This window comes from Sapajus apella, unplaced genomic scaffold (genome assembly GCF_009761245.1).
Source record: "Sapajus apella isolate SASKATOON/1434 unplaced genomic scaffold, GSC_monkey_1.0 scaffold5, whole genome shotgun sequence".
NCBI lineage: Eukaryota > Metazoa > Chordata > Mammalia > Primates > Cebidae > Sapajus > Sapajus apella.
The window spans coordinates 38,133,209-38,155,444 of NW_022436945.1; the positions used below are offsets into that span (position 1 = coordinate 38,133,209).

The 22,236-nt window shown below is 40.1% G+C and overlaps 1 protein-coding gene and 1 pseudogene across 1 annotated transcript in view; one reads left to right on the forward strand and one right to left on the reverse strand.

Moving 5' to 3' along the window:
- Positions 1–22,236, forward strand: part of CWH43 (cell wall biogenesis 43 C-terminal homolog) — a 61,022-nt gene that overhangs the window by 19,013 nt on the left and 19,773 nt on the right. Inside the window, exons 8-13 of the mRNA XM_032274150.1 lie at positions 3,407–3,532; positions 7,356–7,435; positions 11,896–12,001; positions 13,077–13,212; positions 14,816–14,965; positions 20,818–20,962. Of these exons, the coding sequence (XP_032130041.1) occupies positions 3,407–3,532; positions 7,356–7,435; positions 11,896–12,001; positions 13,077–13,212; positions 14,816–14,965; positions 20,818–20,962 (743 nt within the window). The remainder of the gene's footprint in view (positions 1–3,406; positions 3,533–7,355; positions 7,436–11,895; positions 12,002–13,076; positions 13,213–14,815; positions 14,966–20,817; positions 20,963–22,236) is intronic.
- Positions 6,415–7,301, reverse strand: LOC116548710 (annotated as a pseudogene).

Below are 22,236 nucleotides of genomic sequence, written 5' to 3' on the forward strand. Positions count from 1 at the left end.
TAAAATAGACTCTCTTGATTAAAAGACAAAACCTGGAGGGATGTCTAAATTATAAATTAAAAACGAATATCTTAATTTATCAGCACATTTCAGTGTTATTACTGTAAAGGTCTTTTAAATTAATTAGTTGTGAAAAGAGTCAATCCGTACTAAAGTGTAAACAATGTTACATTTGTGTTAAAAGATGTGTTAGGCAAAGGTAACATCATGATACTCATGCTGCCACTTCAGTGGTTGGCTCCTAAATATACACAGGGATTGTGATTTTTTTGGGTTCCCATGAATTTTATTTGTGAATTTTTTTTAAGACGAGGTCTTACTCTGTTGCCCAGGCTATAGTGCAGTGATGTGATCATAGCTTACTGCAAGCTTTAGCTCCTGGGTTCAAGCGATTCTCCCGCCTCTGCCTCCCAAGTAGTTGGGCCAACTACGTGTGAGCCACCACACCCCACTAATAAAAAAAAACTGTAGAGACATCGGTCTTGCTGTGTTGCACAGGCTGGTCTTCAACTCCTGGCCTCAAGCAATCCTCCTGTCTTGGCTTCCCAAAGTGCTAGGATTACAGGTATGAGCCACCACACCCAGACTCTATTATTTTAATTTACCATATTTTTACCAATAAAATACATATATCTTAGTGTAAATGATAAATCCCCAAATCATAGAATAAATATATTTACCATTTTAGTCGTTATGAATTCACATACCAAAATTATAATTTCATAAACTTAGCTCAGTTTAATATGTTAAAAATTGGTTCATGTACAAAAATTATAATTTTATAAACTTAGCTCAATTTAAATATTTTAAAAGTCGGTTTCTGGCAATAATAAAATTATTGCTGTATCCAGGCATATACAAATCAAATATTGTGAATCATTTTAGTTTATGTAATTTTAGTTTAAGTAGCATGTCAAATACTTCCACAAAATGTTTGAAAGATGAGAAAAAACATGTTAATAAGAGATCTACTTCTTGTTCATTGGTTCACTTATTCATTGAAACATCAAAATTTCACTAGTTGTCTAAATTTTGAAAAAAAAATGATCATGTACCTTTTGTTTCAGGAACAGTGCCAGGTGATAAAGATTATTTTTCCCCTTTTTATCTGTACAAATTAGTGGGGTACAAGTGCAATTCTGTTACATGCATAGGTTGCATAGTGGTTAAGTCAGGGTTTTTAGAGTATCCATCACCCTAACAGGGTACATTGTACCCATTAATCAATTTCCCTTCATTGCCCCCTTTCCTACCCACTCACTCTTCTGGTCTGCTTTATCTACCATTCCCAGATGTGGAATATTAGAAACACCTACTGTCCTTGCCTACCTGGAGCTTTAGTTAAATGAGGGAAACACCATATATAAAATGAGACAAATACTTAAGAAATTACAGTTGTGTGAGTGCTACTCAGGAGAAGTGAAGGCTTCTATTTGGGTTCTGGTTTTTTTTTTTCTTTGAGACAGGGTCTTGCTCTGTTGCCCTGGCTGGAGTGCAGTGGCACGATCATAGTTCACTGTATCTGTGAATTCTCCCAAGTAGCTGGGACTCCAGAAACACACCATCATGCCTGGCTGATTATGTTATTTTTTGCAGAGATGGGGTCTCACTTTGTTGCCCAGGCTGGTGTCGAACTCCTGGGCTTAAGCGATTCTCCTGCCTCAGCCTCCCAAGGTGCTGGGATTATATCTACCTGGGTTCTCTTGCAGTTCCCCTAGTACCCCTGACACACATCCAACTACTCTGTACATTTTCCCATGTGCTTTTATTCCCCATGAGCTAGACATCTGTCAGGGCAGCCTGGTTTGAAAGACATAGTTTAAAATTATGTGAAATATTTTTGAATTAACTTTTGAGAATTTGGTGTTTCTAGTAAATACTCAAGCTCTCATCTAATGAGAGAAATACATTACTGCATTTCCTCTGTGATAACCTTGGCTTTGCAAACTTTGTATTTCTTCTGATTTCTTTCAGGTGTGTGTACTCTCTCCTGCTTTATTTTCTTGTCCAATGCCCTGCTTTTTTTCTCATACCAGCTTGCTTAGGCATCTGCCATGAGAAGAAAACAAATGAAAGTAAGAGCTGTTCCATGCATGAGTTTGTTTCTTTAGAATGTTATGAACGATGAGTTTTAAAAAATTTTTTTTTTTAGTTTCATCTCACTACTTATGGGATTGTAGAAATAGTGCATAATTACAGCTTCACACAACTAAGAGCTTTAAAGAAAAATGAGTGATGTTATTTTATGAGGTCATAAAAACCAAGAAATGTTGGTAATATTGAGAGTAACTTTTAATACAACTGAATTGAAAAGAATCTGTATTATATCAGAATTTAGTTATAAATTTATTTTCTGGGTTTCTCCTGCTATTTCCTGGAAAATTTGATATAGCTGTTTTTGCTTGGCTTCTGACTTTTACTTGAAATTTTCTAAAAGGCTTAATTTGTTTTTTTTTTTTTTGAGACAGAGTTTCACTCTTGTTACCCAGGCTGGAGTGCAATGGCGCAATCTCGGCTCACCGCAACCTCCGCCTCCTGGGTTCAGGCAATTCTCCTGCCTCAACCTCCTGAGTAGCTGGGATTACAGGCACGCACCACCATGCCCAGCTAATGTTTTGTATTTTTGGTAGAGACGGGGTTTCACCATGTTGACCAGGATGATCTCGATCTCTTGACCTCGTGATCCAACCGCCCCGGCCTCCCAAAGTGCTGGGATTACAGGCTTGAGCCACCGTGCCCGGCTTAATTTGTTAAATTTCTTAATTTCCATATTGTGGTATATCTCTGTTTCCATTTTTAGTATGTACGGTTTTAGATGAAGTAAGTAAACTTTACATCTAGTGGAGCTAAATTGGGATGTTGTGTATCCCAATTTAGCTCCACTTTATTGGCTGCCCTGTTGGCACACTGTGAGTTTTGGCATGTATCTTCTGTGAGGCCCCTGTTCCTAGAGAATTCACATCCCACCACAGCATGAATGCAACAAGCACTGCCTTATTAAGAACCTACATATGCTCCATTTTGCTTCTCGACCTAGTGCATGGAAGGGCACTTACTGCATCCCTATGGCAGCTCAGAAGTCTTCTCCATCCCCTGCCCAATCAACAGTCAGTCACAAACACCTTCAGCAACCTAACAACTAGGAAATACTCAAGAAATGCAAAGAAATCTGCATCAGGAAAAGGCTGTGGTCCTCTCACTTAAAGCACAATTCCTAGAATCCTACCTGATTTTATCCAGTTATCAAAAGCACTGCTAGAGTAATTGTTTAGGTTCTGAGATAAATTAACTCGGTACAGGAATTTCCAGGGTATGTTCCTTTAAAAGAAATTGCAGCTCTTGGACTACAACATTGGAAGGATTTTTGGATCAGACCATAATATACTCTTTTTTTCTCTTATAACAGGGACAATGATATTAATTATTGGGCTGAATATGCTATTTGGTCCTAAGAAAAACCTTGATTTGCTTCTTCAAACAAAGAACAGTTCTAAAATACTTTTAAGAAAGAGTGAAAAATACATGAAACTTTGTAAGTACAGTTTTACATTCTTTAAAAAAAAACATTTATTATATAAAATTCTAAACATATGAAATTAAAGAGTATAATGGCCCCTCACGTATCCTTCATCCAGTTTCAGCAATTCTCAACATTTTGCCAATGTTGTTAACATCTATCTTCTCTTCTTTTTTAGTTCGTACTTTAAAGCAAATCTCTGATATCATGCCATTTCCACCATAAATACTCTGTATTGGTTTTATTTCACTTCTAACATAGCTAAGAGAATTCAACATGCAGAATTTCCAAAATGCTTTGTTCTAATCGTTGAGATTATTTACTCGACTTCCTGTCTTCCTTTTTTGGGGAGACAATGGGGTGCCGATGAACAAAAAACTCAGACATAAAATTAGTTTATTCTTCAATATAGTAAACTCATATAAAATGGACTGGATTAAATAAAAATTCATTGAGTGTATTTAATGTGCAGATAGTGTGTTAAGTGGCTGTTGTGTAGGATACAAAGACATGTGAATAATAGTCTCCATCTTCAAGGACTTGGTGCTTTACAAAGGAGACAAAATATTAGTGTAGGAGATAGAAAAAAATCGAGAAGTTGTATAAATTCTCTATGTATTTTCTGAAAGAAATGTCACAAAACAGACCATTATATAAAAACCTTCATATGTGTTTCATCTTAATTTGAAAGATCATATTTGGCCAGGTGCAGTGATTCACTACTGTAATCCCAGCACTTTGGAAGGCCAAGGCAGGAGGGTTGCTTGGGCCCAGGAGTTCAAGACAAGCCTAGGCAATGTAGTGAGACCCCATCTCTACAAAGAATTTAAAAATTAGCCATTTTTGGTGGCAAGCCTGAAGTCCCAGCTACCAAGGAAGGCGAGGGTGAAGTGGGAGGATCCGTTGAGCCTGAGAAATGGAGGCTGCAGTGATGGTGCTACCGCACTCCAGACTGGATAACAGAATCAGACTCTGACTCAAAAAAAGAAAAAAAAAGAAAAGATTCTATTTAAACTTAGGGAGAAATGAGATTTTTTTTTTTTTTTTTTTTTGTGTCTTCTTATGTTTTGGTATGTCACTTGAAACCAGTAACCAGCAGTTTTTGTTTTTAATCCTGGCAATCTTTGTCTTTCTTTTTTTCTTTTTCATTTTTCTTTTTCTTTTTTTTTTGGTTAAGAACCATAATTCTGGCTGGGCATGGTGGCTCACACATGTAATCCCAGCACTTTGGGAGGCTGAGACAGGCAGATCACCTGAGGTTGGGAGTTCAAGATCAGCCTGACCAACATGGAGAAGCCCCCATCTCTATTAAAAACACAAAATTAACTAAGTGTGGTGGTGCATGCCTGTAATTCCAGCTACTTGGGAGACTGAGGCAGGAAAATTGCTTGAACTTGGGAGGGTGGAGGTTGTGGTGAGCCGAAATTGTGCCACTGTACACCAGCCTGGGTGACAGAGCAAAACTCCGTCTAAAAAGAAAAAAAAAAAAAACCCTTAATCTTTTAATTTACTTATCCAATTGAAGCATTTGAAATAGTTTGTTTACAGAGTTATTTAGTCATTTTTGTGTGATTAAAAAAGACAATTTTTTAGAGCAATTTTAGGTTCATAGCAAAATTTTATGGAAAGTACAGAGATTTTTCCATATGCCTTTTGCCCCCACATACATGCAGCCACCCCCACTATCAAAATTACTCACCAGAATAATAAATTAGTTATAAGCCATGAATCTACATCCGTATGTTATTATCACCCAAAGGCCATAGTTTACATGAGGGTTCACTTTTAGTTTTGTACATTTATGGTTTTTGACAAATGTATAATTACATGAATCCCTCATTGTAGTATCATGCAGAATATTTCTCTGCCCTAAACATCCCCTGTATCCCACCGAATCATCTTTTCCTCCTCCAAACCCCTGGCAATCACTAATATTTTCACTGTTTTCATTGTTTTGCCTTTTCCAGAATGTCAATTTTTGTCTTTTAACTTCAGAGTTTAATCTATTTTTACCATGATTTCTGAATGTATTTTTATTTAATTTGATCATCTTTTCATTTTCTACTTTTTCTAGGTATATTTTTTCCTTTTTCTTCTTGATTTTTTTTTGCATTGATTAGGGTTTTTCTTCCCCCTTATGCCCCTCCTTCCCACTCCTCTTTCTAGTTTGGAAATTATACTTTCAATATTTATTCAATAGTAGTTGGTGGTTTTTCTCTCAGCACATTGAAGATATTATTCTCCTGTCTTCTGCTGTTGAGAAGTCAACTGTCAGTGTAATTGTTGTTCCTTTGAAGATAATCTGTCTTCAAAGAAACTTGTTTTCTTGTATGTTTTATGACTTATTTTTACTTTGAGCTCATGGTCCTGGGAACATTTTTAGGGAAAATTCTTGAAACCTGGGTTTAAAGAGTGGTTGATGTACACAGGTCACACATGAAAATTAACTCAAGAACTACACATTTCCCCTTTACACAAAATTACTGGCAGTAAATTCAATAATTTTGTAAACCTTGTTATTTAAAAAAAAATTTATCTTTTTTTTGTTTGTTTGTTTTGTTTTTGTTTTTGTGCTGGTATTTATTCCCTTACCTGTGGGTGGTTCACATACACAGCACACACAGACTCGGGCACTGTAGGAGAGGGCAGAACTACTGGCTTCTGAGGGGAGGATCTTGGCCTCATGGTGTAAGAAGGGAGAGGGGTGGTTTCTCTCTCCTACCCTCACTAGAGCCTGGGGGACCCAGGAGCCAATTCCACCCTTTCCACCTCTCACCAAGGATAAGCTATCTTGGTGACATTTCGTTCCAGCCATTATAGTAAGTGGAGAAGGGATTGGCCTGGTCCCAACCATTGCAGGGTGAAGACAGAAATAGTAAATGAAGGCACAGTTTGGATGAGGCCACAAGAGAGGCCAGATGACACCATCAGAAGCATGTACAGGGGAGGGACAGTTACTAGGCTTCTGGGCTGTTTAGTTCCTGGCTTGGCAGGAAGGGTAGGGAAGATGGATGGGCCTCATTGTTTGGCACTGATGATATCTGTGAATTTGAGCTTGAGGGAACACTACCCATGAGGAAGCCATCCACATCAGGCTGGCTGGCCAGCTCCTTGCAGGTTGCCTGGTCACAGAGCCTCCATAAATGATACGGGTGCTCTGAGCCATCGCATCAGAGACATTGGACTTAAGCCATCCTCGAGCTTCTCGTGTACTTCCTGGGCTTGCTGGGGTGTTGCAGTCTTGCCAGTACCAATGGCTCACACAGGCTCATAGGCTAGGATGACCTTGCTCTAGTCCTTCACATTATCTGTGATGACCTTTGTCTGCTCGAAAACAACCTTCTTAATGATGCCAGCTTCCTTTTCATCTAGCTTCTCCCCAGTGCAGGCAATTGCTCGGAGTCCCTCTGCCAGAGCATGGGCCACTTTCTGCCCAGTCAGCTCATCTGACTCCCCAAAGGCATGCATTCTCTCTCAGTGCCCCAGGACCACCCATGTGGCTCTGCGGTCTTTGATCATGCCAGGGCTGACCTCCCCAGAAAAGGCTCCATTAGTCACTTTGTAGCAGCTCTATGAAGCCACAGCAATCTTGGGACCTACCTTCTGCTGGGCGAAGTTGATATAGGCAGTGGGGGGAGCACAAACCACCTTGGTGTCTGCCGGCACCTTGGCTGAATTCAGAGTGTGGATAAGCTCTCCCAGACTCTTCAGCTTCCAGTTCCCTACCCACAAAGAACTTCCTGGAGGGCACCATGGTACTGGAGCCAAAGCACTGAAGGTCAGTGTCAGCAAATTTAGATTTTTTTTTTTAAAACAATTATTTCTTTTTTCTATTTAGTTTTGTGGCTGCTTGTTGGTGTGGGGTTGCTGGGATTAGGACTACGGCATAAAGCCTATGAGAGAAAACTGGGCAAAGTGGTAAGTAATTAAAAACCTTGAAACAGAATTTTATATGGTATATATATGTACATATTATATTTGTATACTTTACCATTCTTATTGAACCTGGATCTGATGACTTCAGAGCCCTGGACCCCATCTCCTTAACCCTTATGTCCCCAGCTGATAAGATAGTGGAATTATTTTGTGAAAAATTGGGTTCTTGGAATAGGATAGGCCCATATACTAGAGGCAAATTTTTGATGATTTTGCTTTATGGGGTTATTTTTGCCATTGATGATTTAACATCTCTAAACTATGTGCATTAGCTTGTTCTTGCACTGCCATAAAGAAATACTTGAGACTGGGTAATTTAAAAAGAAGAGTTTTAATTATCTCATGGGTCTACAGGTGTACAGGAAGCATGGCAACATCTGCTCAGCTTCTGGGGAGGCCTCAGGAAACTTGCAATCATGGTGGAAAGCAAACAGGGAGCTGGTCATCTTACATGGAGGAGCAGGAACAAAAGAGAGAGGGGGAAGGTGCTACACACTTTAAAACAACCAGATCTCATGAGAACTCACTCATTCACTAATACGACAGCGCCCAGGGGCGTGTTTTATCATTTATGTATTTTGTAGAGAACAGTACCGGGGGATGGTGCTAAACCATTCATGAGAATTCTACCCCCTTGATCTGGTCACCTCCAGGCCCCACCTCCAACACTGGGGATTACAGTTCAACATGAGATTTGGTAGGGACACAGATCCAAACCGTATCACTATGAAATAAACAAGTATTTTATATTGGGCTTCCTGTACTTCCTGGTAGATATTGCTGAAGATAGCAATGTGAGATTCTTTAGGAAAACTCTTACAGATAATTCTTGATTTTGCACATTATGGGTAGCTATTGCCTTGACAGGTAGTGAAACTTTTCTTGTCTCTTTCTTTTTTCTTTTGCTATCTGCAGTTTTAAATGTTTTAATATTCTTTTCTTTTCTAGAACAGTGGGCAGAAATAAGAATAAGTTATTGAATGCTGTGCTTTCTATCTGATTTGATAAAAAGTCTAGTATGTTTCATAATGCAGTCAGAGTTATAGTTCTGGTTAAAATAGAAATTGTTGAGCGTTGACTTTGAATTGTAGCAATCTGTACTACCAGGAACATTTTTCATTTTGAATAAAAAGCTACACTGAGAACATAGACCATGTTTCTCTTCTTCATCTTAGTACTTCCAGTACCTTACAGAGTGCTTGGCAGGTATTCAGAACTAAGTAACTATTTCTTAATAACTAGATAACAGTAGACCATCATTACATGTTTCTTCTTATGCCCTTTAATTGTCAGTCATTATTATTGCAACATAATGTCCATCAGAAGAGGATACCTAAAGCCAGCCAGGAATTCTTTTTGGAAGGAGTAATTTGAATTGGATATAATACCTGTTCTTTTGCTCATTTGCTCATTCATTCATTTGGCTAATGATTACTGAATGTTTCTTTACTACCTGGTGCCAGGGATACAGATATAAACAGTTGGACAAGAACCTGCCCTGTCACAGTTTGCATTCTAGAAGGGGAGGATGACAATATTCAGAGAACGAATAAATAAATGGTCTCATTTTAGATCAGGCTGCCATGAAGGAAACAGGATTGTAGAGTGGAGGGTAACTGGGTCTGGAGGGGTTAGAGAAGGCTGTCTGAGGAGGTGACATTTGAGATGAAGTTTGCCAGTTGAGAAAAATCCAGTTGTGAGGGCTGGGATGTCAGCAGAAGGGACACACATAAAGGACTGAGGGACAACCACACTCGGTGTGTTTGAGAGACATCAGGGTAACTAGCATGGCTGAAGCTTGGTGAAGAGTAGTAGAAGATGATGTGAAGAGGCTGGGGAGGGCCATACCAGGGCCTCATAGGACACAGTGAGAAGTGCTGGTTTTATTTTTTATTTTCATTTTATTATTATTATTACTTTTAATGTCAATAGTTTTTTTTTTTTTTTTGCTCTGTCACCCAGGCTAGAGTGCAATGGCATGATCTCGGCTCACTGCAACCTCTGCCACCTGGGGTCAAGTGATTCTCTTGCCTCAGCCTCCAGAGCAGCTGAGATTACAGGTGCTCACTACCATGGCCAGCTAATTTTTATATTTTTAGTAGAGGTGAGATTTCACCATGTTGGGCAGGCTGGTCTTGAACTCCTGAACTCAAGTGATCCTCCCGCCTTGGCTTCCCAAAGTGCTGGGATTACAGATGTGAGCCACTGTGCCTGGCCATTGTCCATAGTTTTTGGGCAGGTGGTTTTTGGTTACATGGATAAGTTCTTTAGAGAACTTAGAGATGATTTCTGAGATTTTAGTGCACCCGTCACCCAAGTGGTGTACACTGTATCCAGTATATAGTCTTTTTTTGATTACATTTTTTTTCAATAGGTTTTTGGGAAACAGGGAGTGTTTGGTTACATGAATAGGTTATTTAGTGGTGATTTCTGAGATTCTGGTGTACCCACCACCCAAGCAGTGTAACTGTACCCAATTTGTAGTCTGTTATTCCTCACTCCCTCCCACCCTTTCCCCCAGTCTCCAAGCTTTATTGTATCATTCTTGTGCCTTTGCATCCTCACAGCTTAGCTCCCACTTATGAGTGAGAACATATGATGTTTGGTTTTTTATTCCTGAGTCACTTCACTTGGAATAATGGTCTTCCAATTCCATCCAGGTTGTTGCAAATGCCATTATTTCATTCCTTTTTAGGTCTGAATAGTATTCCATAACATACACACACACACACACACACACACACACACACACACACAATCATATTTTCTTTATCCACTTATTGATTGATGAGCATTTGGGCTGGTTCCATATTTTTGCAATTTCAAATTGTGCTGCTGTAAACGTGCAAGTGCAAGTATCTTTTTCGTATAGTGGCTTCTTTTTCTCTGGGTAGAATTCCAGGAGTGGGATTGCTGGATCAAATTGCAGATCTACTTTTAGTTCTTTAAGGAATCTCCATGCTGTGGGATGAAGGGTGGTAGTACTTCCTGGGAAGAATGAAGGAATAACAGGTTTTGGAGTGATGACATCCAGAATTAATTACAGATGAACAGATGTAAGAAAAAGGGTAGCATGATAAGTATAATATTCCTCTTGAAACTTCTTTTGATGGTTCTGTTTTCTTTACATTCATTATACTGAGTAACACTTTTTGTATAAAGATGAAACCCCAGCTCACTGCTGGCAGAACACACACACTGACCTGTTTATGTAAAGCGGTGGCCCTCGTCCCAACCTGAACTTGTGTGGTCCAATTTGAGATTTTGTTGTTGTTATGGCCATGGCTTTGTTTTCATCCAGCCACCCTCTTTCACAGGAGAGCCCTGTTATAGATCAGTAGGTATTCATTTGAATTTTTTTCTGTTTTTTACCATTTTAAAAATTATTTAAAATTTTTTGTGGGTACTAAGTAGGAATATATATTTTTAGGGTACACAGAATGTTTTGATACGGGCATGAAATGTGAAATAGGCACATCATGGAGAATGGGGTATCCATCTCCTCAAGCATGTAACCTTTGGGTTATACACAATTCAATCACATTCTTTATTTTTAAATATACAATTAAGTTATTATTGACTATAGTCACCTTATTGTGCTATCAAATAGTAGGTCTATTTTTCTGGACCCATTAACCATTTCCACCTCCCTTCCCAAGTCCCCCACTACCCCAGTAGGTAATTATTTGAGATGGATATTTAGGGCTGGGCAGTGCATTCTCTAACTCGCTCACGATCCAAGAAAGGATCTTGTAAAGGGGGCTGTGCTCCAGGACCTTGACTTTTCCAGTACAGCAGGGATGTAACATTATTCATAACTAGGTTAGAATAGGCTGACTGCTTCATCAATATGTTGAAGGCCCCTGTTTATCCCTCTGTGTGATTTATCTCCCATGCAAAAGTAGCCACTATCCCGAGTATTGTGATTTTTTTTTTTGCACTTACATGCATTTCTTTCTATTGTTACTATATATGACAGATCCGTAACTGTTTTTTTTCTAAATGACATCTGATATATTTTGCAACATGCTTTTTTAAAAATTAAAATCATCTTTGTGAGAGTCTTCCTTGTGGAAATGTATAGCCCTAATTCATTTATTAGGGCTGTGTAGTGTTCCATTCCACATATGTAGCACCATTTGTTTATTCATTTTCCTGTTGATAGATAGCCAGGCTGTTACTAATTTTAATATTATTATAAACACCCACTTTTCAAATGTCCCTCCTAACTTCCAAGCCTAAGCTAGAAGTTCACAGAAGACTAATTTGAGAATACCATATAGCAAATATCTCCTTATTTTCATGGATTAAATGTTGGAAAATGTCTAAGGAAATGTCTTTGCTGAAATAAGAATTTTAGTGGAGAGGAGTGGAGAAAAGTGGGTCACTGAAACTGCCATTGTTCACAGTCATCCTAAATTGCCATTAAAACAATTCCTCAGGCACCAGCCAAAGAGGTCTCTGCTGCCATCTGGCCTTTCAGGTTTGGATATGACAATGAAGGGTGGTCTAGTCTAGAAAGATCAGCTCGCCTGCTCAATGAAACAGGTAAGTCTTCCTGGAATTAGTTCCAGGTTTTGAGAAACTATGATTGTTATTTTTATTTTCAGCGGGGTCAAAAGCCATAGCTTAATACAGGTATTAAATTAATTAAATTTATGACCAGCAGGATGATCATAAACTCATCTCAAAAACTCTTTACTTTGGTAGGCAGCTGCAGGGGGCCTGAGCTTCTGTAACACATCTGTCTTTGTCCGAGAGCAATTAACTCTGTGGATTCTGAGCGACTCCTCATACTGAGCATCAGCAGGGGATTCGTGTTGTGTGGTTGTTCTTAGGAATGCTCCTGCTGGTAGCTCCTGTCACCTGGGAACCCACTGTTAGGGACCAGAAAACTGTTGGATCAAAAGGCAGAATGAGTCAGAGGGAGGTTGATTTGTGAAGCAAATTGCTTTAAACAGACTGAAGCCAATTTTATTTGTTTCGTGCTCTGGGATGCTCATTTTGTATGAAGCATCTTTGAAATATGACAGTGTTTTTGGTTCTTAGACCAACGACGGGACTTCTGGTTATTCTCAATGATAAGCATGCCTCCTGAGATTTTCCAAGTGTCTGTATGGACATAATACCACAAAGAAATTTCTTTGGCCCTTGGCCCTTATTTAGTCCTGATTACAGGCTTCCAAGCACATCTGGCCAAGATCCAGAGAAGCCAATAAACTTCATTCTGGGTCAGTACCATGGAGCTGTCTATCCTAGAATAAGATGCTATCGTGCACCATTCTCTTGTGTCTGAACATAAATTAGATATTTGAGAAAGGCATTAAGATTATTTGAAATTTTGGGAATGATGTTGAGCACATTTGAAAATTTTGAAGAGTCAGGCTTTTATCCTTCTCAGTACTTCCTGGAGGTGTTTCATGCTTTAATGACATTCTAAACATGAGGACATTCCTTTAGAGCTCAGATCTGAGCCACTTCCCTCTAGTGACTCATTAAAAATTACCTTGTTTTTGGGATTATCAGTAAAGAAAAGAAGGTTAAGGGTCAAGAATAAAGTGCTGCCAATTGTTTTTGCCTTGCTGTGATTCATCACTATATGCTACTTTTTTTTCCTGAACAGGTGCAGATTTCATAACAATTTTGGAGAGTGATGCTTCTAAGCCCTATATGGGGAACAATGACTTAACCATGTGGCTAGGAGAGAAGTTGGGTTTCTATACAGATTTTGGTCCAAGCACAAGGGATCACACTTGGGGGTGAGTATACTTTGGGAATTAATCCTGAACATAGCCCTGGAATGTACAGGCTTGGAGCGGAAAGCTGATACTGTCATATCTTTGTCTGGTGAATGTGCCCCAGTGATGCTTTTTGGGGGAAGAGGAGGTGCCAGAGAGATGCACATTCTATAGTTTTTCAAATGGTTTTTCTGTGGCTGGATATTTCTAGTTCTTTACCATTATAAACCAATCAACCTAGGAGCTGAGGTCACAGCGCCAAGCATGTCTGGCCTGGATGCTGTCATCATGTAGCTTACCTTCCAGTGTAAGACAGAAAATCAACATGTACACAAAAAGATAAATAAGGTACTTCACAATCATGAGAGGTGCTATGTAGAAAAGAAACCACTGAGGGAGAGTAACTGGGTGGGCAGTGGCCATGGGGAGGCTACTATAGGCAGGGTGGTCAGGAAAGTCTCTGTGAAGATGTCATGGTGAGCGGGATGCAGAACCAGCATTGGAAAGAGCTGAGGGAAAAGTCAGGGTGAAGACTGAGTCGGGATCCATCTTGATGTGCCTGAAGCATGGGGGGCCAAAGAGCAACTGGTGAGGAAGGAAGTCAAGGGTGGGTACCTGATTATAGAGGACTCCATTTTATCCAGTTGTGATGGGAAGCCACTGGAGGATTTTAAACAGGGTAGTGATCTGGGAAAACAGATTCTAGGGACAAGAGTGGGAGCCAGGAGTCAGAGATGATAGGTGGAATAGCCCAGAGGAGAGACGGCAGTGGGAACAGTGGAGATGGTGAGAAGAGGACAGACTCAGGAACTATTTTAGAATAGAGCCAAGATAACTTACAATGGTTTAGATGTCAGGGGAGGGGAAGGAAGAATCAAGGGCAATGTCTAGGTTTTTGATCTGAATACCCACTAAGAGATGATGCCCTTTAACAGAATGGGAACCATCAGGAGAGCTGTAGGTTTGTGCTAAGTGTGAGATACCCCACGACAGTCAAGTCATGTCCAGCAGGCAGTTGGGTATGTCCTGGAGGGCTGAGTAGGACAGGCCAGGCTGGAGATGTACCATCAGGTATCATCATATAGGGATAGACTTGTCTCAGAGGCTGTGTGAAGGTGACAGAGCATGTGTCTACCTAGGGAAGAGAAGCCTGCTAAGGTCTGAGCTCTGTGGCTTAGAATGAGGCAGGGTGCCTTTTCATGTGCCTATAGGACAGTGTTTCATTTCTAATTTTGTAAGTTGTTATTCTATGTCCTAGCTGGCAAGATTGTCCCTTCCCATATGTGTTGATTAATATTAGAATTGTTTATGCAAATGTGTTGTCAGAGTAACTGGAAATACAATGAGTTTTGTGTATTACTAATGCTGTCCTTTTCATGTATCCATAGCACTTATTAAAATAGAGTTGATGGCGTTTCCTTAGTGACACAGTGAGACATGCTAACTAGCAGATGCAATGATCTGACAAGTGGTCTGCCATATGAGTCTCTGCCACATTGCTCTGAATGTCCCTTGGTGGGATGAGTGTAGTGGGACACATCCCTTTTTGATGCCTTTGCTTAGTCCTGTGCCTGGTAGAGTGGGACTGGCAATGATGCCCATGTCTCTTTTCATTCCAATACAGGATTATGGCTTTGTCAAGATACCCAATTGTGAAATCTGAGCATCACCTTCTTCCGTCACCAGAGGGCGAGATCGCACCAGCCATCACGCTGACAGTTAACATTTCGGGCAAGCTGGTGGATTTTGTCGTGACACACTTTGGGAACCACGAGTGGGTTTCTTTGGCCTACCTAATATTACATGAATGCCAAGAAATGTTATTAGCAATTTACTTTGATTTCTATGAAATCATCTTTCTCATTTTCTTTTTTTTTTACCTCCCAATGTATTTTCCCCTGTGTGGCTAGTTTTAAATATCGGACAGAAGCATTTAAGATGCAGGCAGCTGTTAGTGCTGGTGTAAGGACAGGCTGTGTTAGTCTGCAGCTACTCAGCTGTGCAGTCAATTCCCTGTGCAGGTGCTGTCCAAAGTGCATTACTGTGTTTGATCTTCACTTTGTGTAAGGTAAGCACTATTAGAGCCCCATTTTGCAGGTAAAGAAACTAGGCTGAGAGAGGTCAGACAACATGTCCAACCAGGGGCAAACACACAGCCAGGGCGTAGGCAGCCCTAAACCCAGGGCTGTGAGTGCTTGCAACCACACAGCAAATCAGACAACAGAAAAAGGAATTCCCGTTTCCTACAGGATTACTGCCACAAATGGAAGTACTGTTGGGATTTGAGGGTATTGAATGACATCTCACCTCTCCCTCATGTTTTCACAAACAACAGATAGGCAGAGGAATCTGGTAGAGGGAGATCAAAATATCACTTTGAACACTGATAAGCCTCTTTGGACAACCTGGCTTAAATGCCCATATGGACTTGCGAATACATCCCCAAATATACATGAAACCGACTCCCCCCAAATGGTGGGCCTACTCTGCCTGCCCTGGCAAGCTCTCTCCTTGATGGAAAGAAGAGGACAGAAAACGGCCTGTCTGCAAACTGGCAGGTTCCAAGGAGAATAGAAAAGAAGGATTTGAGACTAGCATGTGCAGTTAATTTCAAACTTACTGAATTAGAAAAGTCCTCCCAAAAAGTAAAGAATGGGGAGAGAGGCCAGTGATGGTTTTCTAAGGAAGTCCTTCTACAAGCAAACATGAAGAGTGGGGAATGAGTTTCATCCCCAAAGAATAACATTCACAACCAGTGACAGTATGGAATAAATCATGAATAATACCAGCAGTATATTGTAAAAGCAAACATAAAAGTATGTAACTTACAGTCTACTAAACTACAATAATTTAAACATGAATTAAAGAGCTATGTGCTATGACATATACATGCAGGCTTTGCCTGCACTCATGACACAAGAGGCCACAGAACTTTCAAGTGACGTACTTTAAGACAACAACATTGTTGTACTGTAAGTTTTATTTCAACAAGCCAATGTGTCTGCCACTCTTATTTTCCTGGTTACCTCACTGTTTCTAGCAGTATTATGTGAATATGTGAAAGCATATTTGAACATTTTCTTAAATAAGTCAGAGCATAAGTAATATAAATAAATTGTCCAAATATAATTAATATGAACCATTCATGAACCAGACTCTTGCTTGCCTCCTTAGAAATAAGAAGGGTGTTTGGAGGATGGATGATATAGATGGTTCATATCTCTTTAAAAAGCTGTTTGGGCTGGTTGTGGTGGTTCACACCTGTAATCCCAGCACTTTGGGAGGCTGAGGCGGGTGGATCACCTGAGGTTGGGAGTTTGAGACCAGCCTGACCAACATGGAGAAACCCCATCTCTACTAAAAGTATAAAACATTAGCCAGGTATGGTGGTGCATGCCTGTAATCCCAGTTAATTAGGAGGCTGAGGTAGGAGAATCGCTTGAACCTGGGAGGTGGAGGTTGCAGTGAGCCGAGATCGCGCCATTGCTCTCCACCCTGGGCAACAAGAGTGAAACTCCAACTGAATTTTTTTTTTTTTTTTTAAAAGCTGTTTGAAGAAATACTTTCTGTCTCTCCCAGTGATTTTCAGGTAGCAAGTACAGACATTCAGAAATCATTCCGCTGACCTTACGTTGCACCTAACATTGGGTTTATCTTTTTTAAAAAATAGATACTTTTATGTTTAAAGGTTGCAAAGTCTCAACCTAAGAAACAGTTAAACTACTTTCCTTTTTTCTTTTGCTTTTTCCCCCTGTCCCCTTTAATTCCCTCCAATATATCCCAAAATGTAAAGAATAGATTGGAAAAGGAAGAGAAATCTAAAAGAGAGCCATAGGAATGTACTTGGAAAAGAGGAAGGAAGGATTGCATTTTCTCACTTTCTGTTAACCACAGACTTAAAGCTCTCTGGATGACACTATATCCTTTACTTGCTGTCTTGCTCATTTGCTTCAATGATAATGACAATGACAATAGCAGTAACAATAATAGTGAACACTTACTGAGGATACGTAACTCCAGGGAAGAAGGCAATGTAGTTTAATGGTTAAAAACATGGGATTCCAGAACGTGGAATCAGACAATCTCATTTGAATCCTAATTCATTGCCTAGCTGTGTATCCTTCACTGAGTTACTTAACTACCTTGAGCTTTAGTTTTCTCATCTGTAAATCGGGGCAATAGTCCTACGTATTGCCTGGGGTTCTGTGCCCATAATTACCTCATGCAAAGTACATGAGTGTAGTAAGTGCTCAATTAATACTGGCCATTACTAAACCAAATCAGACAACTGTGAATATAAAGTATATCGGGCAGCTTAAAAAATTATTTATCAAACATGAATCAAGCATCTGACATGTGCCAGGCAGCTTAAAAAATAATGTATCTATCAAACATGAATCAAGCATCTGACATGTGCTAGGCAGCTTAAAAAATAATTTATTTATCAAACATGAATCAAGCATCTGACATGTCCCAAGCACATGTCAGATGCTTGATTCATGTTTGATAAATAAATTATTTTTTAAGCTGCCCGATATACCTTATCGGGCAGTCTAGCACACAACTAGCCTCAGTCTTTGCCTTAGGAACCACCGCTCTGGGCCACTCCCCAGAAGTACTGTCTGGGACCCTGCAGCCTCCCAACAAGCAACATAGGAGAGTTAACACCTTGAATAATTTGTGATGCAATCACGACATGTTTTATTTGCCTTTGTTTTCTGCAATACTAGACACACAAACTCTTACTGTGAATAACTATTTAGAGATTTCATTTTCCAGTGATTATGGCATACAAATGTGAAAATCCTGTTAGGAATGAGTAATTCCTAATGCTTCTGCATGTCATTAGCTGATTCAACAAGATTTTTAAAAGTACTCACTATACAAATGTGTCTTTATGACCACTAAATAGGGAACAGCAGCATTTTTTAGAAGTCATTCAGGCAAACACCATAATGAAAATTGATATTATTTTAGGTAATTGAACTGAGCCACTAATCACCATTTTAAAAAATCTATAATATGCATCATATGCAAAGAGGAAAGAACACAGAATCTGTAGTCTGACACCATGTGACACAGAACCAAACCTGGGTTCTAGGTTTGGTTCTGTTGCAGGTTAACCTTGGTAAGTTCCTGTCTCGTGTCTCTGAAAATGGGATAAAAGTCTCTTTTCCAGCTTACTTTATAGGGTTACTGGACTGACAAAATATTAACAGATAAGAAAACATAAATCATGTGTGAGCTCTCTCTCTCTCTCTCTGTCTTGCCCTCTTTCCTTACACACATACATATACTTTTTACTTTTATTACTATCGCTAGGTAAGATTTATCTCCTGAGAAAATGTAAAACCAAGTTCACAGATTATTTTCAGTAAGATGTTACTAAAATATATTGGATTGAAAACACCGCTTGTGGTTCAGTGGCTTTGGAATTTTCTAGACCTGGTTTTGAATCCTAGCTGTAGGTATCAGAAGGAACAGAATTCATTGCAGACCTAATGAAAGGACTACTTAACAAGATGCTGGAGGGACCCAGGGAACAAATAAGAGGGGCCGAGGCACTCAGACACTGGTAACAGTGGGGAATCATTGTCTGCCTTAGGGCTGAAGGAACAGGCAGAGCAAACAGTGTTCCCAGAGCCCAGTGAGACCCGGAACCAGGACGAGGGACCACCTGGCATAGAACGCAGCTACTGCCAGAGGGACTGGAGAAGGAATCCCTGAATGTTGCCCTTTTCCCAACTTTTCGTCTCCTGCTGTGCCTCCAGTTGGCCAAACCTAACGGGAAACCAGCAGAGAAGGGAATCCAGGAGATGAAATCTTTATGGGTCAGCCTCGCAGGGCATGGAGAAACACAGAAGATGGATGTGGGCAGTGGAGATGGAGAAAAACATAGGCATATTACTTACCCTCATTTAAAAATAGAGCTACCACCTGCCTTCAGTTGTGAGAATTCAGTATCAAAGGGGTTTAACAAATGGCCATTCTTTTCACTCTTCTATTTCTTGAGACATCTTTTAATAGCCCTCAGCTGTTTACACATATTTATCCAACTCAGTCCTGTCTTGAGATCCTAAATCGACAAGGTTTCTCCAGTCTTCTCAGTGCTGGGTGATCTCCTTCTATTTTTCTTTGTCATTTTCCTCTTTAACACTCAGGTATTAGCTACCTTTCTATGTAAATGCCCGTGTTTGTCTACTGCCTATCTGTTCTTGGCTCCATTCCTTGCTCTTACTCCCAGCTATGCAATTGCAAGGAACTACATTTCCCACAGTTCCTTTGCCTTTGGCTTCTGGGTAGGTTTAGCCAATGGGAGGCACTAGTGCAAGGTTGGAGGGAGTAGAGAAGCCAGGGTATCTCTCCCCTTCTCTCTCTGCTTCTTCAGATTTCTCTGGCAACAGGTGAGTCTCTTCTGTGGCCAGCTCCTCCTTGGATGGTCCCAGCTTCTCTGGGAAGCCTCCTCCGTAGCTCCGTCTCCCACCAGTCAGTGCTGGCTTGTGGACTCTGATAATATCACCTCTTCTTGTTGTCCTTCTAGCTGCAGAGGTAGTACTGGTTTCTCATTGTTGTTAACCTCTGATTGCCTCTTTAACTCCTATCTGGCTTCCCATCACCTAGCTAACCAATTCCCTATATTAAGTTCACTTTGTTTGAAACACCTAGGGTGTTTCTGTTTTCCTGGCTGGATCATGTAAAATAAGATGTCCTATTTTTCCCCAAAAAGACTGACTCTAAACTCCCCCAGAAGCTTGATGTACCCACCTAAGTATCTTAGTTATAGGTTTACAGTGCTTAGTATAATAAAAGCACCATATTCAGCCGGTGTTTGAGCAGAAGACCCAAGAGGGCTTTCAGAAAGTGTTCAGTTGGACCAGGTGCAATGGCTCACGCCTATAATCCCCGCACTTTGGGAAGCCAAGGTGGGTGGATTTCTTAAGGCCAGGAGTCCAAGACCAGCCTGCCCAACGTGGACAAACCCTGTCTCTACTAAAAATACAAAAATTAAGTCGGGTGTGGTGGTACATGCCTGTAATCCCAACTACTCGGGAGGCTGGGACATGAGAAGAGCTTGAACCCAGGCGGCTGAGGCTGCCGGGGGCTGACATTGCACCATTGCACTGCTGCCTGGTGACAGAGCTAGACTGTCTCTAAAAAAAAGAAAAAAATAGTATTCAGTTGAAGGAGCTTAGGTTACATAAGCCTGATATGCTCTGTGAATGTCAGGATTCTCCATGTTATCAGTATTCCTGGCTCTGTTTACTTTTTTTTAAAACTACTAATTCTTTATATGTGACACTGATGGTGAATTCTCACATTATTGATTTAATTTCTTCTGATGAAAAGTTGAACAAATGCTGTATTTAGAGTAGATCTTTAAATCAACTTGACTCTAAATGATTTGTGAAGAAAGAGCATGTTCTTAGCCAAATGTCTGTCAGCCTGTTCATTTGAAGCACTGCATCTAGGTCTTGTTCATTTGTATAACATTAAGACATTTGCCTGAATAGGAATGACTGGGTTTGTATTGACTATAGGCAGATACTCTTTGGCGACTGAGGTACATAAGACTTTTTAAGGTTCTTTTATAAATATAATAAAGGGTCATATTTTTACATTTTTTAGAGATGACCTCGACAGGAAACTGCAGGCTATTGCTGTTTCAAAACTACTGAAAAGTAGCTCTAATCGAGTGATATTTCTGGGATATATCACTTCAGCACCTGGTTCCAGAGATTATCTACAGCTCACTGAACATGGCAACGTGAAGGTAACATAATCTTAATAGGATTTCTGATTTATTAAGTAAAATGCTTCTTTTTCCTTTCATGTTTTTTTTAAAAAACCAACCCCACCTAACAATTTAATATGCAGTCTGAGTATCTACTGCTGCATAGAAAATCACCATAAAACATGCTAGCTTAAAACAATAGCAATCATCTATTTGCTCATGAATCTGCAATTTGGACAGGGCTCAAGAGGGTAGCTCATTTCTGATCCATGCAGGGTCAGGTAGGTGACTCAACCAGGGACTAGAGGATCTACTTCATAGATGATTTATAGCTCACAAGTTGTGCTTTGGGCTTGGGACCCTGGTTCCTCACCATGGGCTACTGGGCTTCCTCCCTGCCTGGCAGCTGGCTTCCAATAGTGAGTATCCCAAGGGAACCAGAAAAAGCCTATCTTGCATTGCGCCACATAGTCTTGTAAGTCATATACTGTTACTTCTGCTGTTATCACAAGTCTAGTCACATTCAACCCTTGATGGGAGGAATATAAAAACCACAGGATAAGAATACTATATGGAAAGTGAGATTTTTGTTGTAGCCATGTTTAGAAAACACAATCTGGCACATTATGAAAGTTAATTATGACGTTGAGAGTAAAAGACAAAATGAAATGTCACACAGAGAGAACGGCTAATCAGCCGACAGGACCACAGCAGATGACAGTGAATTACTCTACCTTTTCAGGTCTAACACACTTGAATTTGTCAGTGTACCAAAATATAATCACGTTCTGAGGAACTGCCACACAAATCAAATTCTCAGGAGACTGATACATATATACTAGAATGCCAAATGAATGAATTTAGAATGAGAAATATGATTGTTAGGTTTAGTTATGCCCTATGCGGATGTCTTAGTCTCTTTCATCCTGTTTGCAACTTCATGTCTTTAGATAATATCTACAGAGAAAAAAGCTTATCCATCTTATCTTGGTTTTACTACTGTAACTCTTCTTGGGGTGTAATATTATTTTTTTTATTTATTATTATTATTTTTTGAGGTGGAGTTTCGCTCTTATTGCCCAGGCTGGGGTGCAATGGCGCAATCTTGGTTCACTGCAACCTCTGCCTCCCAGGTTCACGTGATTCTCCTGCCTCAGCCTCCAGAGTAGCTGGTATTTCAGGCATACGCCACCATGCCTGGCTAATTTTGTATTTTTAGTAAAGATGAGGTTTCACCATGTTGGTCAGTCTGGTCTCAAACTCCCGACCTCAGGTGATCCACCCGCCTTGGCTTCTCAAAGTGCTAGGATTAC